Source organism: Suncus etruscus, chromosome 2, assembly GCF_024139225.1.
Source record: "Suncus etruscus isolate mSunEtr1 chromosome 2, mSunEtr1.pri.cur, whole genome shotgun sequence".
NCBI lineage: Eukaryota > Metazoa > Chordata > Mammalia > Eulipotyphla > Soricidae > Suncus > Suncus etruscus.
Genome location: NC_064849.1, coordinates 136,556,058 through 136,572,336, shown reverse-complemented (window position 1 = coordinate 136,572,336; position 16,279 = coordinate 136,556,058). Strand labels below are relative to the sequence as shown.

Sequence of the window (16,279 nt, the reverse complement as noted above, 5' to 3'; positions counted from 1 at the left end):
AATGCTCTGAAAATCAAAGATATCCCTGGTTGCCAGGACCAAGATACATTTACTTTCTTTTTTTGTTTTTCTATGTAGGGACCTATCTCTCCATATATCTTATTAAGTTCACTAAATAAAATTTCATGTCAATTTAAAATTTCTTTTTTTTTGGGGGGGGGCACACCTGGCTGTGCTCAGGGGTTACTCCTAGCTACCTGCTCAAAAATAGCTTCTGGCAGGCACGGGGGACCATATGGGATGCTGAGATTTGAATCTTAGGTCCTGGATTGGTTGCTTGCATGGCAAACACCGCTGTGCTATCTTTCTGGCCCCAATTTAAAATTTCTGACTTGCTTTGTATGCCACTATTTCCAAGGGTATACTGAGTTCTGAACTATAATCTGTTCCTAAAAGGAACAACTTTTGGGGTGAAATTTGCTGAGAAGACTAAAGTGATTTTCTTTAAGAGCATAGTGAGTCTACCAAGAATGCCCCTGATGGGCTGGAGCAATGGCAAAGCGGTAGGGTGTTTGCCTTTCACACGTTAACTTAGGATGGACCACGCGGTTTGATCCCCTGGTGTCCCATATGATCCCCCAAGCCAGGAGTAACCCCTGAGTGTCACTAGGTGTGACCCAAAAAAGAAAAAAAAAAAGAATGCAGCTGGGTATTACCCTTAAACTCAAATGTATCACCAGGATCAAGGTCAGAAGCTGACAGCAAAAATCTCTTAATAGACTCATCTTTGCAGCTCCAAAGGTCAGAGTCAAAGTTTTCAGTTACCTTGGTAGGACAGCTGGAAATTGACATAAGTAGAAGTTACAGAGATATTTTAAATATGGAATAAATGTAACTTTGACCTTTTAAATATTGTTGAGAATTTATAATTATAGTGGCATGGTTGTAAATTAGAGATATATAGACCCCAAATAAGAGAAAATTATGCCCAAACATATGCACTAATACAGTTTTTAAAACTTCAATTCCCTTACTTTTTAAAGAATTTTGCAAATAACTGGATTTTCACTGGCTAATAAAAGCACCACTCAAGTGGCAAGCTTTTATTTTGTCAGAGGCACATGGGCTCACTATCTTCTGATTCTGTTACAGCCATGACCTGTATTTCACATGGCGACAATTTAAGAGGATACATATAGTAGATTAAGTCAAATACTCTGGGGTTTCCTACAACCTAAGATTTCTGTGGAATTCATGGCCACATTGTCTGCTTTTAGCAGAATTTCCAAGGCATGAGGGCCATGACTTATTTTAAAAACTGAGCAGCTTAGTTTTTAATTTTATTAGCAGTACCTAATGGAGTACTTTATATCTAATAGGTGTACGCTGAATGTCGAGAATTTGAACTTCACAGAATAATATGATGATGGAACTCACTTAAAGTTTCTCACATAAAATACAAAATCTTAGAGAGTAACACTTAAACATATATTGTAGGTAGCAAAACCCACTATTGAGCTCATGCTGTCACTTAAGGAGATTCTGTACTTCTGCCTTGCTTAGTGTGGCAAGGCAATGCCAAGATGATAAATTCTTTATGCTCCTAGATCTTGCGATAGTACCAAAAGAAAAATAAGAAAAAGAAGAGTTATGAAAACTTCCATCTTCACAGCATCCGTTAGCAGAAAAGTTATCAAGTGCATTGACATTTACCATTTGTCAGACTTGAGCTAATAACACTCATTTCTCTTACGGCTTTCATTTTTCATTTTTTATTGAAAATTCTTTACTTCACTGCTTTTACACTGATTTTCTCTTCACAGCAGTTAAGGCTACTGCCAAAGGGCAGACAGGCACCTATTCATGAAACTCAACATTTTCACATCAGCCATCCCAAGTATCTCATGGGCCAGACACCTGCTGGTGGTAGTTTCCTGACCTCTACAGACATCATCCAGTGTGGGAGAGAATGGGTCCAGTTAGTAAATCCTTACCTCTCTTCTGCCCACTTTGTCCTATCTTAAGAACTCGGGCCCGGAGAGATAGCACAGCGGCGTTTGCCTTGCAAGCAGCCGATCCAGGACCAAAGGTGGTTGGTTCGAATCCCGGTGTCCCATATGGTCCCCGGTGCCTGCCAGGAGCTATTTCTGAGCAGACAGCCAGGAGTAACTCCTGAGCACCGCTGGGTGTGTCCCAAAAACCAAAAAAAAAAAAAAAAAAAAAAGAACCCTCTCCACACACATACACAAAATGGGAAACTAGCACAGAGTAAATAAAACAAATGTTCCAAGACAAATGTTCCCCCACTCCAGGAGTTGTTAAAACCATTCCTTGTTCCTTAGGGAGTAAGAACTCCCCCACCTCTATCCATCAACACACTGGGTGTGTACATTCAGGAGAATAGGCTCCTGTTACAACTTTTGTTTCTTCAGCTGTGGCACATTCAGTTCTCTTGCATTCCTCTCTGAAACAAATTTGCCTGGTGGTGTTAGCAGTTTCTAAGTGAGGTCTGATGATTAGAACTGAAGTCTGTAGCTCATCAAAGTGGTAATTCTGTCTCTCTTCTGTTCTATCTCTGAATTTCTATCAGATTCCTGATCTTCTTCCCATGAAGAAATATGCTACTCCATTTTCCTGGACTGATAGACAGTGGGAGAGCCATTCAGGACTGGTCTCTCAAGGAGTTGTCTTCTCAAAGTAACAGGCAAGAAGTAAATGGAATCCTCACAGGCACCCTCATGGTTGCTAAATAAGGGCTGAATGCCTTCTTCTATACTTGGCCCCTGCTGCCTGCCCCTATCAGTGCTGAACAACCTGTTCCAGGATTTTATCCCTTCTCACTTCCTCCAGCCTTCCTCCTTATCTTCTTTATGTGTGGAAGATTCTTGTCTACATCATCACCACCACATACCTGGAAACCCAACTCAAATTCAGCCCATTCCCTGAAGTCCCCTGTGTACTTCATGGATGGATTTTTTTTTTTTTTTATGGATGGATGTTTTTACTCATGCATGTGCGCATGATGTTTTCTCAAGTCTCTTTGAGGTGTTCTTCAGGATTTGGAGTACAATCATGTTTTAGATACTTCACAGCTCTGAGATCCTGGGACCATAATTTTGCTAAGTCTGTATTTTTAAAACTAGTAAATGGAGTAAATAAAAGCTATCCTTCCTGCTTCATGAGGGGAGGACAAGATGAATATGTGACATTGTATGCTGCTACACAAATGTATGAATTAGTTAAGTTATTTGATAAGATTGCAAGCTTGCAGAACCTGGAGTCTTTATCTTGTTAATTTTCCTGCATACTAAAGCATCTGAGAACAGCAAAACAATCTATTCATTGAATAAAAAAAAAAGAATATTCATGGTATCTGCTCTATTGTTTTTATTTTGTTTTTGGATCGTACCAGACAATGAGGATTTTATGGGATGCCAGGATCAAACTTGGGTTGGGCATGCCAGGCAAATTACCTAACCCTCTGTTCTATCTCTCTAGTCCCCATTTTATTATTTTTAAACCCATAATCTTAAAATATGTGTAGAGGCAGATTATACTGGTTTGATAATAAATAATGATTTTTTTTCTCTCTAAACTTTGCATTTTTGTGTTCTTGGCACTTTTTTCCTTCATTTATTTGTCTTGGCAAAAGTTGTTGAACCATATCCAGGGATAAACAGAGGCTACTCACAGCTCTGTGCTCAGGAGTAGCCTTTTTTAGTGCTCTGGGATCATATATGGCACAAGGGACTGAACCAGTGTTGCTGAATCCAAGACTTATCTCTTGTACTTCCTTTCTGGTCCAGTGCTCTTGGCACTTTGAACCCTGATTTTAATGCAAGGTACCAGACTGACATCAGAAACTGTGTAGTCCAATTTGAATTAAGACCGTCTCAGTGACTGGAAGGACATGAACCAGAGTACTCAAATATGAATAGTGGAAATATGCTATCTGGGGAAAGAATTTTCAAAAGAAATTTTTTGAAAAGTGGACCTGATTGTCAAAAATATTATGATGCATTAAATGTCAAAGCAATGAATCTGGGAGTCAGCTTTAAAGAACTGGAAAGGATAATATTTTGTCTGCTCAAGCAAAGGAGTTCAGAATGGCCTATGCGGGAGACATCAAATTTGGGCATTTTGTTTTGTTTGGCAATGACTTTGCTCTTTGGCACTTTTAAATATATGATGAAAGCCATCACTGTCAACCTTTCCTCTTTATTTTAAATAATTGTACATGAAAAAAATTCTTCGTGTCACTAATGCCTCTTTTGATGGATATTCTCGTTTGCCTTTACTTATTTACCTTTATGCTCCTATAATAGGTCATTGTAACAGTGCTTTGAAAATTCATATAAAAGGTAAATCATCAAATTACTTTTTCTCCAAGTACTCTGAGTGATTTCAGTGTGATAAATGCAATCTGTTTGTTTTGAACAAAAGTAAAGCTTGCAGAGTGCATGCACACACACACACACACACACACACACACACACACAACACAACCCATCTAGTGGTAGTAGCACAGAAATTATATTAAAGCTCTGCAAAGGCTTAATAATTTATAAAGTCATAAGACTCATCAGTGTACACAACTATGAGGTAGGTACAAAACCAAGACATACATATGCATGAAATTCCAAGATTTTGTTAGAGAAGAAGTTGAAAAGTAATTCCTTAAATGTACCTATGGAACAGCTCTATTTGTTGTAGACCCAAAGAATATTACGTCATTTTAAATTCAGCTTAACAGTTCACTTCACAACTCCCTTAAATAATAGTGCAGCTTCTATCAGCATATTTCTAATAACAAACATCTCATTAGATCACAGAGAAACTGACTTCACTTTTGAATGACTCAACAATATCATTTAAATGCAGCACCAATGTTTCTTATTGCTTCCATCAATGGCTTCTTCTTTGTCTCTTCATAGCTATTGAGCAGCTTAGTTGTATTCCCAATACAAATGAGAATCTTTTTTGTATTTAAAAGAAATTCTCATCTCACTCAAGTCTTTTGTTTGGCTTAAATGCCTTTAACTTTTGATTTGTGATGTAATGAAAAGAAAAAGACAGGGTAGTAATCTGGAGGGATGTTGTTTCAGTAGTTACCATAGTAATCTCTGATTCAAGTGTTTCTGTGAAATGCATCTAGGACAAGACCCAATCAATATTTTAATGCAACCCAGGCAATGAACAATATACTGAATGGTTATTAGTTCCCTTAATCTGGCCACATATGTACATTTAAAAAGTCCAAAATTTAGGGGAGTTTTCAAAACCAGCTGTATCCAAGGATCTATTCCATTATTCATTTATTCAGGAAACAACTTTGAGCAATTGCTTTTCTTAAAAAGTGTTAAAGTCACTAACATTTATGAAGTTTTATTTATTTACTTGTGTGTGTGTGTGTGTGTGTGTGTGTGTGTGTGGTGTCAAGGTTGCAACTAGGATCCTACACATGTGAGGCATATTTTCTAGTGAACCACAGTCCTGGGTGTTGGTGATTAACTTTGAATGCTAACTGGAATGCTCAAGTCTCTCATATCTTGTACTTCAGCAATTTTTTGTTTTTATTTCTTGATGATGGATTTGCATTTATTTTATAAGATTACCTCTGATTGTGGTTCACTATGTCAGCTGGTAAGACCTTGTAAATGATGATAATGGCATTGAAAATATTTAATTTTCACTTTCAACTCTGTGCTGCCAACAAACATGATCAAATGTTTTTGTTTCAAGTCTACAATGGTATGTTAAATAGGTTTATGCCAAAGATAGTTGTCAAAAGCCAGATTTTATTTTTTGGTCACACCCAAAGATGCTCAGGGGTTACTCCTGGCTTTGCACTCAGAAATCTCTCCTGGCTGTGCTCAGGGGACCATATAGGATGCTAGGACTGAACCTGAATGCAAGGTAAGTGCCTTAACCACTGTACTATTGCTCTGGACCCCAAAATTCAACATCTTTTTTGGGGGGGTGTTGAGTCACACCCACAGAGCTCAGGGGTTACTCCTGGCTCTGTGCTCAGAAATCACTCCTGGCAGGCAAGGGGGACCAAATGGGATGCCGGGATTTGAACCACCATCTGTGCTGGGTCAGCTGCATGCAAGGCAAAAGTCCTACAGCTGTGCTATCTCTCCAGCCCTCAAATTGAACATCTACATCTTTTTGATAAACTTATGACCTTTTGTTTTTTCTTGTTTTGTTTTGGGCCACATCTGGTGGCGCTCAGGGGTTCCTCCTGGCTATGTGCTCAGAAATCGCTCCTGGCTTGGGGGACCATATGGAATGCCAGGCGATCAAACCACAGTCGGTCCTAGGCTAGTGCTGGCAAGGCAGACACCTTACAGCTCCACACCACTGCTCCAGCACCACAACCTTTCCTTAAAAAAAGTTTAGTCTGACTTATTTATCTCCAAATTATTCCATCTTTTTCTAAGCAATCCTCAAATGTACAAATAACACTGTAACCTATGAGTTTGTCTTAGAGTTAATTAAGTTTTCTGCATATTAGTGTTTTAAAATCAAGTTCCTTCAAGGGCATTTCATAAGAATGTTATGAAAGTTCAAAAAGCAAGCAAATGTTGAGTCTTTAGTATGACCTAGTATAAGGAAAAGTCTTCAAAAACACTACCAGTTATGTTTGAGGTACCTTGTTTATTATTTAGTTTATCATTTTTAATTTGTGGTGAGAGGCCTCCCAAGTAGTATATAGGGGACTTAGAGCCCCGCTGGGGAATTCTTGGTCATATGGTTCATTGGTTCAGTGTGAGGTCTAAAGATGCAGTGATACTAAGACACTATAGTGTTGGGTATTATCCAGGTCAACAAGGCAGTGCTTGGGACCATGTATTGCCATGGTCAGCTGCATGGTAACGAGGGTTCGCTGCATGTAAGGCAGCTCTCTATTGGGACTTAAATTTTACTTTTGATTTGGTGTTTGGATCATATCTGGCAGTGTTCAGGGCTTACTCCTGGCTTTGTGCTCAGGGGTCATTCATGTGGTGCCAGGGTGTCATTCTAGAGTTGGTCTGTGTGCAAGACAAGCTCTTAAACCCCTATACTATCTCTCTGAACCAATTACAATATTTAAATCCTGCATTTTTCTCAAACTATTTCACTCTCTAGCCCATAGGCTTCAGAATCAGTACTCTGAACTGCTTGAAATATTTTATCTTTAGGTTTCAGAGCTTGGCTGCCTTTCCAGCATTATTGCAAATTTCTGGTGCTACAGATATGAAAAGTGGGAACAGAGGGTAAATGCAAATATTGGAGATTTGTTGTTCCAGTTGAAATGGGCTAATGTTTCTTCCTGGAATTTTTAAATTCACCAATGATAGCAAATCTTCCTTTTTTTTTTCTTATTCTTTTAATAAAACTTCTTGCCAAATTCTACAGCCTACTAAGCTCTACAGAATACTAGAGTACAAACATACATTTCTCTTTTTCCTTTATAATTTTCATCTCTGGGGCGACTGGCTCAGCAGATCCCAGATCCCAGTATTTCACAATTCCTCTTCCAACTGGTAACTGGGGGCTCATTGAGAAGGGGAGCTAGCCGACAGGACCTTCCTTGGCCATAAACAGGGCTGTGCGGGGACCCCCTTACAGAGGAGGGTCCTTTCTCATTAATCCTCACTTCCAAAAGTGCGCGGGCACTTGCACCCACGCGACAACTGTATTTTGTTAACCATAATTTCACAATGTTCATAATTTTAAAGGAAACAGAATGTCGAATATTCACAGGATAATACTTGAATAGATCTCTAAAGTCTGTCTGTATGCGATCCTGAGTTTCTTTACAGTTGTCTCATCTCTGATTTCCAAACCTAAACTGTAAACAATCCATGTATATAATGTATATAGCCTCTCTTTTATATTACCTCTTTCCCCTCTTCATAAACTCTTCTGTCCTCTCATCCCTATATCCTGTTCTGTTATTCCTCCTTATTTAACTCTCTTTACCCTCAGTCCTTAACTCATTAGCCAAAAAATGACCTCCTGCTCAACAAACCATAACTAATCTCCCATAATGAAAAGACACCCTTTCCGCCCAATTCTCGTGCCCCAGCAAGAAACTACAATCATACACCTGTTGACTCATCCAACGTGGCCTTTCCCACCCCCCTCAAAATGTAGACTGTCAGATGGTACCAGATTCAGCTTCAGAAAGACCCCCAGCTCAAGGGCAGTACCTGATTCCATAATGCTGCAAATTGTGTCTCAAACTCAAGACTACGGTCTGTGATGAAAAAGTGCCTTGGATTTCACCCCCACAAGAATGTCTCAAATGACTTAATTGGGATGCCTATATTGCCTTTATATCTTTAATATTTCTATAATGATACATCTTAGGGTTTGTATTCCTAAATATAAAGGTAGCCTCCTCTATCTCTTTTTTCTTTAACTACTTTTTTAAAATTCAGTTTACTTATTTCTTCTATTATATATAATATATATGTATATATATACACACATATACATATTTTCTTTAACCTCACTGGTTTTGGTTTTGTTTGGTACAAAAACCAAGAAGAAAAAGTCTTTCCTGGGATAAAGCTTCAGGCCAAAACCAGAGCACAGAGATTGTGTAGCCTGTCATTCTTTTTTTTTTTTTTTTGGTCAAACCCCGCAGCGCTCAGGGGTTATTCCTGGCTCTATGCTCAGAAATCGCCCCTGGCAGGCACAGGAGACCATATGGGATGCTGGAATTTGAACCACTGTCCTTCTGCATGAAAGACAAATGCCTTACCTCTATGCTATCTCTCTGGCCCCTAGCCTGCACCAGCAATATAATATGTCACCACACGCTTTTGTATAGGCACAATAAAAAAGGGGAAACGTTATGCACAGAAACAAGATCTTATCTTCTAGGGATAAGAACTCTTACTTTTTATGATACAGGGTTGCCTCCCATCCTGAACATGTGTCATGTGGACACAACTCAGTCTCCATAAGATTGGACAGTGTTTGTGCAACCCTAAACCCCAACATAGAATTGATATAGTTCTCTGCAACAACACCAGGAACCAATCTCCCCTGGGAAATTTCTAACACCACTCTGGCACCAACTTGTGCCAGTTCTGATATGACACTCTGACAACGAGGAAAATGACATCAACTTGATCTGGGAGCAGGTTGTCCTATCACATCACCTAACGGTAAGATGAAATCAGAAAACACATTGTCCTTTGATGTGCAAAAACCAAGAGCGCTAACTACAGGAGACTGACTTTGACAACCATGACTGGGCAGAACTTATCCTGGGACCAATAAGAAAAACTCTACCCTAGGCTTTAACCTAGGACTTGTACAAAAATCAAAATCTCTAATTACAGAGATCTGACTTGGACAACTGCGACTAAGAAGAACTTCTGGAACCATAATGAAGATTATCCTAGGCTTTGGCCTAGAATCTGAGCAAAAAAAAAAAACAAAAAAAACAAGTCCACTTATTACAGAAGACTGACTACAGATGGAACAGAACTGTTAGAACCGTGAATACTCTATCCTAGACCTTTTCTTATCACGTGTGCAAACACCAAGTCTCTAGCTACATGGGCCTGATTTTATCATCCACAACTGAGAGGAAAGTTTCCTGGCATCACAAAAAAAGACCTTATAGTGTGGTAATGGTCATGTATGGAGTCAGTAGTTGTTCCCATGACAGCATGCTTCAAGGGCAGAGAAATCCTGGATCTGTTAGGCCAAGGGAATTCCTTTCTTACTTCCCAATACTTAATGTGCCTGTGCAAAAAACAAAAACAAAAACAAAAACAAAAAAAAAAGGTGGGGCGGAGGGCACAAAACCTTGCCATACCAGCATTCCTTTTTTTCTTTTTACTTTTTCTCATTTTTCCTTCTTTTCCCCCCTTTCTTTTTCACTCCTGGGGATATTGGTGATATTTTTTTGCTGTTGGGTGCTGCTTTTTATTTATCTTTTGATAGTTAGTTACTGTCTTTTTTTTTTTAAATAAACTGTTAGTTTGTTTTTGTTTGTTTGGGTTTTGTTTGCTTTGTTTTGTTTTTGTTTTTGTTCTTCTTCCAGAAGAACCACACAACTTGAATCATCTTGTTCTGCCTTATAATTGAGGGGGAAAATTCAACAGCTGTATGAACATTGAGTGGAATTAAAAAATGTTCAGACTTAAACACCAAAATCTAAAGCCCACAACAGAATCAGTACCCTATCTACAACAAGCTATACACAGAGAAGAACAGTTACACTAGCACTGGGAAGGGGAGCAAAGGAGGGAGATATGGGACACATGCTGGGAAAAGGGGTGGAGGGAGAACAACCCTGAGAGGGGAATGGCCCCAATTCATTGTCACTATGTACCTTAAATATTACTGAGAAAGATTTGTTACTCATTTTTTGGTCACAATAAAAATGACTATAAAAAAAGGATTTTCATCTCTATATATACATATGTATATGTATGTATGTATATTTATGTATATATGGTGATGATGAAGGGTGGGTGGGTCAATCTACACTTATCACAACTTAATAGCTTTGCCCAGTTTGTTGCTCAGGGTCACTCCCAGCACTGCTTGGGGAACATGTGGTGCTGGGAAAAGAACATGAGGCATCCACATGCAGTGGACATGAGACAAACTTTCAGACCTTTGAGACATATCCCTAACCCTTCATCTTGAAATTTAATCAAAACTCTTAATCACCATATTTTCTAAGAGCCTTTCTTAACAGGTTAAAGGATAGAAAGATGTTCAACCAACATTTCATTGTTTTTTCTAACATGGAAATCAGTTGTATTCATAGCTCAAATGCATGATTAGAAATTCTTTAGAGAAAGTACATTAGTAATACTTTCCCCATCCTTCTCTCTCTGCCTCTGTAGCTGGTATTAACCCAGTATATAAACATAAACAATCAATTTGAGTGATTTTCTTTCCAGTATTTCCAGGTAGTATGAATGAGTTCACATACAAGACAATGGAGAGTGAGGTTCAGCAAAAATGAAAAGCTATGAGCAGAGGGTTTTTCCTTTTTCACTCTCGAGGGTCTCGAAGCCATTAAACTGAGTGAACTAAGAGAAAAAATTCCAAGACATCCCAAATAGAAAATTTAGTTAGATACTAGAGATCTTTAGATATAAAGTGAGTATGTACTGAGTATCCAGGTTATTTTTGCAATGGACATGAGGCAAAATGGAACTATAAAGTCCAAAGCAGAGAGATGTACAAATTTGAGAGTGCAGAGGGACAGGAATGGCTGAACCTTCTGTTGACTGCAGGAACCTCATTTTCAGTCTTCCTTCATTATCTGATGCCTCACACAGTCCACCACTCCCTCACTTTTCCCATTTCACCTTGACTCAGAGGCATCCATCTCAGGAGTGGGTAGAGAGGAGGGAAGGCAGATGTGGGAACTTGATGTAAAAGAAGAGATAAAAATTTTTTTTGTGTGTGCTACACTTCTTGAAATTCAGGGATTACTTCCAGCTGTGCACTCAGAAATTACTCCTGGTGGTGCTGGTGGGTAGAGGGTCCCTCTGGGATGAAAGAAATCAAACCTGGGTCAGCAGTATATTAGTCCTAAAGGCTGTAGTATCATTCCCACTCCTAAAAATCCATTTTTTAAATTATATACTCCAGTGAGAGCTCAAGATTTTGAATTTCTTTTGAGTTCCAGATACCAACATATTTAAATATTTAATCACAACCAGAACCTATGAGAAAATCTAAAGTGCTAGAATATCAGCTTTGTATGGCAAATGGAAATAAATGTATATATAAATAAATAGCCAGAAGGTTAAGTCCTTCAATTTTCATTAAATGTGAGATAGTAGGAACATGTTTCTTTCACATTTTTAAATAAGCAGTAACAGGGGGTATGCCCTGGGCATAGGTGGATAAGAAGTTGAGAAAGTGATGACTTTTCTCTCTAGGAGTCATTTCTTAGAACTTGCTGTAAATCATGTTGGCAGCAAAACATATGACAGCAGTACAAATGGTAACAGACCTGTCAAGTTGTTTAAAACTGGTAGAAAAGAGTGGTGCATTTAGTTCTAGTACTTGAGGTATATTGTTTGCCTCAAGTCTGAAGAGACATTTGCAGAGCTTGGGCAGAGAGCCCCAAGCTTATTTTATTTTTGGTTTTTGGGCCACACTTGTTCATGCTCAGGGGTCACTCCTGACTTTACGCTCAGAAATGGTTCCTGGCTGGCTCTGGAGATCACATGGGATACTGAGGATTGAACCTGGGTCCACCCCAGGTTGGCCGCTTGCAAGACAAATATCTTACTGCTTTGCTATCTCTCTGGCCCTAAACTTTTAAAGGAACCTAAGAATGGTGTGAATTTTTAAGAATTGAAGGCTTGTTGATTGGACCTATGCTGAAAATCTATACTATGCTGGGACTTTTGGAGGTGGGCCTTGGAGAGTAATTAGGTTAAGATCAGGTTATGAGGGTGGGACTTCTTCAAAGTGGCCTTTGAAACAAGAAAGAGGGAGTGTGAAGTCTCTGTCTCTGTCACTCTCTTCTCTCTCTATCACTCTCCCTTCACTCCCAATAAGAAAAGGTCATGCTAAGACATCGCTGCTGCACATCTGCTACATCAAGGGAAGTACATTTGCTACCATATTGACCTTGGAATTGCATCATCTACATGCTGAGAAATGTTTCTGCCTTTAAGCCATTTATTCCATAGAATTTATTATAGCTGTTACAGCTTACTCTGACAGTAGCTAGCCTCATTATCCTGGGTCCTCCCCTTTCTAGAACTAGATCTTGAATATATGAGGCTGGAACAATATCCAAGGGCATCTTGGCCACAAGGAATTTTTTAATTCTTCATCTTTGAACTGATGCTCCCTGTAGTAAGTAATGTAGGATGATAAAAATAATTTGACATCAAAAACTAAAACTATGAATGAGAATAAAATGGGCACAAGATAGGACATCTTAAGGAAAGTAGATCTTAAAGCCTGGAAGAATAAAAAAAAAAGAATCTCTCATACACTGCTTTCTGCAGATTTGGTTACCTTTGTTTAAGCGTCCCATGATGGTTAACTCAAAATATTTGCTGTTGTCAGTCGTAGAGTAGAGGCCAAAGATGGTGGCTGAACTTTTACTCTGCAGCTTGAAGGTAGAGATGACATAGAGTTCATTCAAGGTGGGGTCGGTCAGAATTGGCTGCAGAACATTAGGGTTCAGCCTCTGGTTGGCGTTTGGAAGAAGATCAAAGACTGAGGAGAATGAGAAGAGAGGAATTACCAGTTAAAAATACTTCTTTTTAGGGTAAATGTATTATTTTGAGAAGGCAAATCTGATGGTAAGCTATTAAGAGATATAAACTTATTCATAATGCCAAACTTGCTTTTATTTTTTTCCTTTTGGATCACTAACAGTGATGCCCAGGTCTTACTCTTGAATTCACTCTAGAATTACTTCTAATGGTTTTTGGGGAAACAAATGGGATGCTGGGCTCGCCACATGAAAGACAAACAGACTACCTACTGTACTATCTTTCTAGCCCCCACTCTCACCAGTTTTTTCTTATCACTTTTGGACACTTTAATCAGGAAAAATGATAGTGTAATATTTATCACTTGATCACTCAAAGACAAGGCTAAATTTGTAAAATGCAAAATGCACCTTGCTGGGAAAAAAAAAAGATTCTGAAAATGCTCTCTAGGAAAAACATCAAAGGCATAAAGTACAAGGAGAGGTGAGATCACCCACATTATTATTCTGTTCTCAAATTCTCTCCCCAGTCTCTCATGTTCTTTCTAGACCAGATTATTGTGTTTCTCTGGTCAGTGACAAATGGTCTAAAGAATACAGCCAAAAACTTGGGTGTGGTAGCAGAGAAGTGTCAGCTCTTTGTGAGATCTAAACCTTACATTTATTTACATAGAGTTCTCTAAAACGTTTATCAAAAAGTTCTGATGTGGTTGCAAAAAGAAAGTGTTCTTTATTGTTTAACTATACCTGAAATATAGAGTAGAACTAGAATCTGCCTTTGTGTTTCTATGATTTGCGTTTTTTTTTGGGGGGGGGTTGGGTTACACCCAGCAGTGCTCAGGGTTTTCTCCTGTCTCCACGCTCAGAAATCGCTCCTGGCAGGCACAGGGGATCATATGGGATGCTGAGATTTGAACCAATGACCTTCTGCATGAAAGGCAAACGCCTTACCTCCATGCTATCTCTCCGGCCCCTGTGTGATTTGCTTTTGATCAAGCCAACAGCATTTTCTTTTAAACAATAATATCTATAGAATCTGGGGCCTGAGAGATAGCATTTGCCTTGCAAGCAGCCTATCCAAGACCTAAGGTGGTAGGTTCGAATCCCGGCGTCCCACATGGTCTCCTGTGCCTGCCAGGAGCTATTTCTGAGAAGATAGCCATGAGTAACCCCTGTGAATTACTGGGTGTGACCCAAAAATAAAACAAAAAAATAATAATATCTATAGAAGCTATAAGAGAGTAGCAAAGTTATCAGACTGGCAAAAGATAAACTTACATAATATTCGCTAGAAGTTATTTAGTAATTTTATTGGGCTAGGAAAACGTTGCTTAAATAATTCCACAACATGAAGGAATTTCAGCCTCTAAAAGTCATATCCCAATACACATTATTAAAATGGTAATAGTTGCCATAATTTATAAAACATTGCTATGTGAAAAAATAGGCATCCTAGTAGTAAATTGCTTTTGTTGAAGCGATTTTCAAAAAAGTACAATGGCAAGCAAGCATGCAAAAATACTCATATATAAATGCTGTTATGCTTGATTAGTGAGAAATCGATAACTTGAGCCACACAGATTGTTCTCACCATCAGAACTGGAAAATAACAAACACAATATTACCCAATAGTAGCAGAGGGTTTAGAAAGTTAGCACTCTATATGTAAGATTTAAACTACTTTAAGCATATTGAAGAATGTTTAAATGTCTGACTCTTTAGCATTTATTCTTGTAATAATTTTTTGTTTTGTTTTGTTTTTGGGCCACACCCGGTGATGCTCAGGGATTACTCCTGGCTATACACTCAGAAATCGCTCCTGGCTTGGGTGACCATATGGGATACTGGGGATTGAACAGAGGTCTGTCCTGGGTCAGCCATGTGCAAGACAAACGCCCTACTGCTGTGCTATTGCTCTGGCCACTATTCTTGTAATAATTTATTCTAAGAAAATAATGGATCACTTAAATTATCCGGATACAAAACTATTCATGAACAGTGGTTGTCCTTGAATTCTACTTAGGAAGGACTTGGATGGACATTGAATCAGGAAAGTTAGGAAATCTAAAAGTCTGTTGGCATGTACTTTGTTATGGAAACATAAACTCTTTTTAGCAATGACAAAAGAAAACAGTAGAGATTAGGGGATTTTAGCCATCACAAGCCATCCCATGACACTACATGCTATTCAACAAACTATTATTTATAATACTAAAACACTGGCAAAAAAAAATGTCTTCTATTAGAACCCTGGATAAATAAATTTATTAGAAAGTAGAATACCATTTCTTTAAAAGGGTAATGGAGTTCGAATGCTTACAGATATAGAAACATATTCATGATATATTAAGTGGAAAAATAATTATAAAAACGATATTCATAGTATAATTCCATTTGAAATGTATGCTTGCATAAATGATATGGAAGACAACATAAGCTGCTAACATGAATAACATTTATCTTTGGGTTGCGTAATTTAAATTTCCTTTTCTTCTGCTTATTCACTTGTGTATTTTTTTTACACTAAACTTGTATTGCTTTAGTAATAATAAAAAATATAATGCAAGCAGATAAAAACTTTGTTACTAAGAATGTTTCATGTTTTATTTTATTTTTTTGTGTGAGAAGTTTGGGCCATACCCAGTGGTGCTTGGAAGCTGCTCTGGGTTCTGAGGGTCAGTCTGTGATGCTTGGATGACCAAATTTTGAGATTGATGACATAAAAACAAATTTTAATAAATTTAACATCAAAAGTGTTGGGGGAAAAGTCTGTTATATTCCTTCCAAAATCTAATCCCACAAATATGAAGATTGATGCATACTGTAAAAGAAGAGAAAATTTAAATCACCATAGAATTAGAAACTTGAGATTTCCAGTAGTGAGGAGGGACTAAGGAGACTAAGGCAACATATTTAAAAGCTTTAGGTCAAGGTATATTTAGAAAAGAGATGTGTGTACAGGGTATGGAAATTACATTCAAAACCAAACTCTTGGGATCCATGATTCATGTTTTGGCTGTGATCACTTTCATAATTTCCCTCAAGCTAAATTTGCTGTTTTTCAAACTGTATGGTTCATCTACACCACTGTCTTCTCTTTTAAGAAGAAGAGTTGGGATTTGTAGA

At 38.3% G+C, this 16,279-nt stretch overlaps 2 protein-coding genes across 2 annotated transcripts in view; both read right to left on the bottom strand.

Annotated features, from left to right (window-relative positions):
* The window catches only part of CMYA5 (cardiomyopathy associated 5), a 707,985-nt gene that overhangs the window by 256,164 nt on the left and 435,542 nt on the right, over positions 1-16,279 (bottom strand). The gene's annotated exons all lie outside the window — the stretch shown is intronic.
* Positions 1-16,279, bottom strand: part of THBS4 (thrombospondin 4) — a 58,969-nt gene that overhangs the window by 39,525 nt on the left and 3,165 nt on the right. Inside the window, exon 2 of the mRNA XM_049766050.1 lies at positions 12,952-13,155. Within this exon, the coding sequence (XP_049622007.1) occupies positions 12,952-13,155 (204 nt within the window). The remainder of the gene's footprint in view (positions 1-12,951; positions 13,156-16,279) is intronic.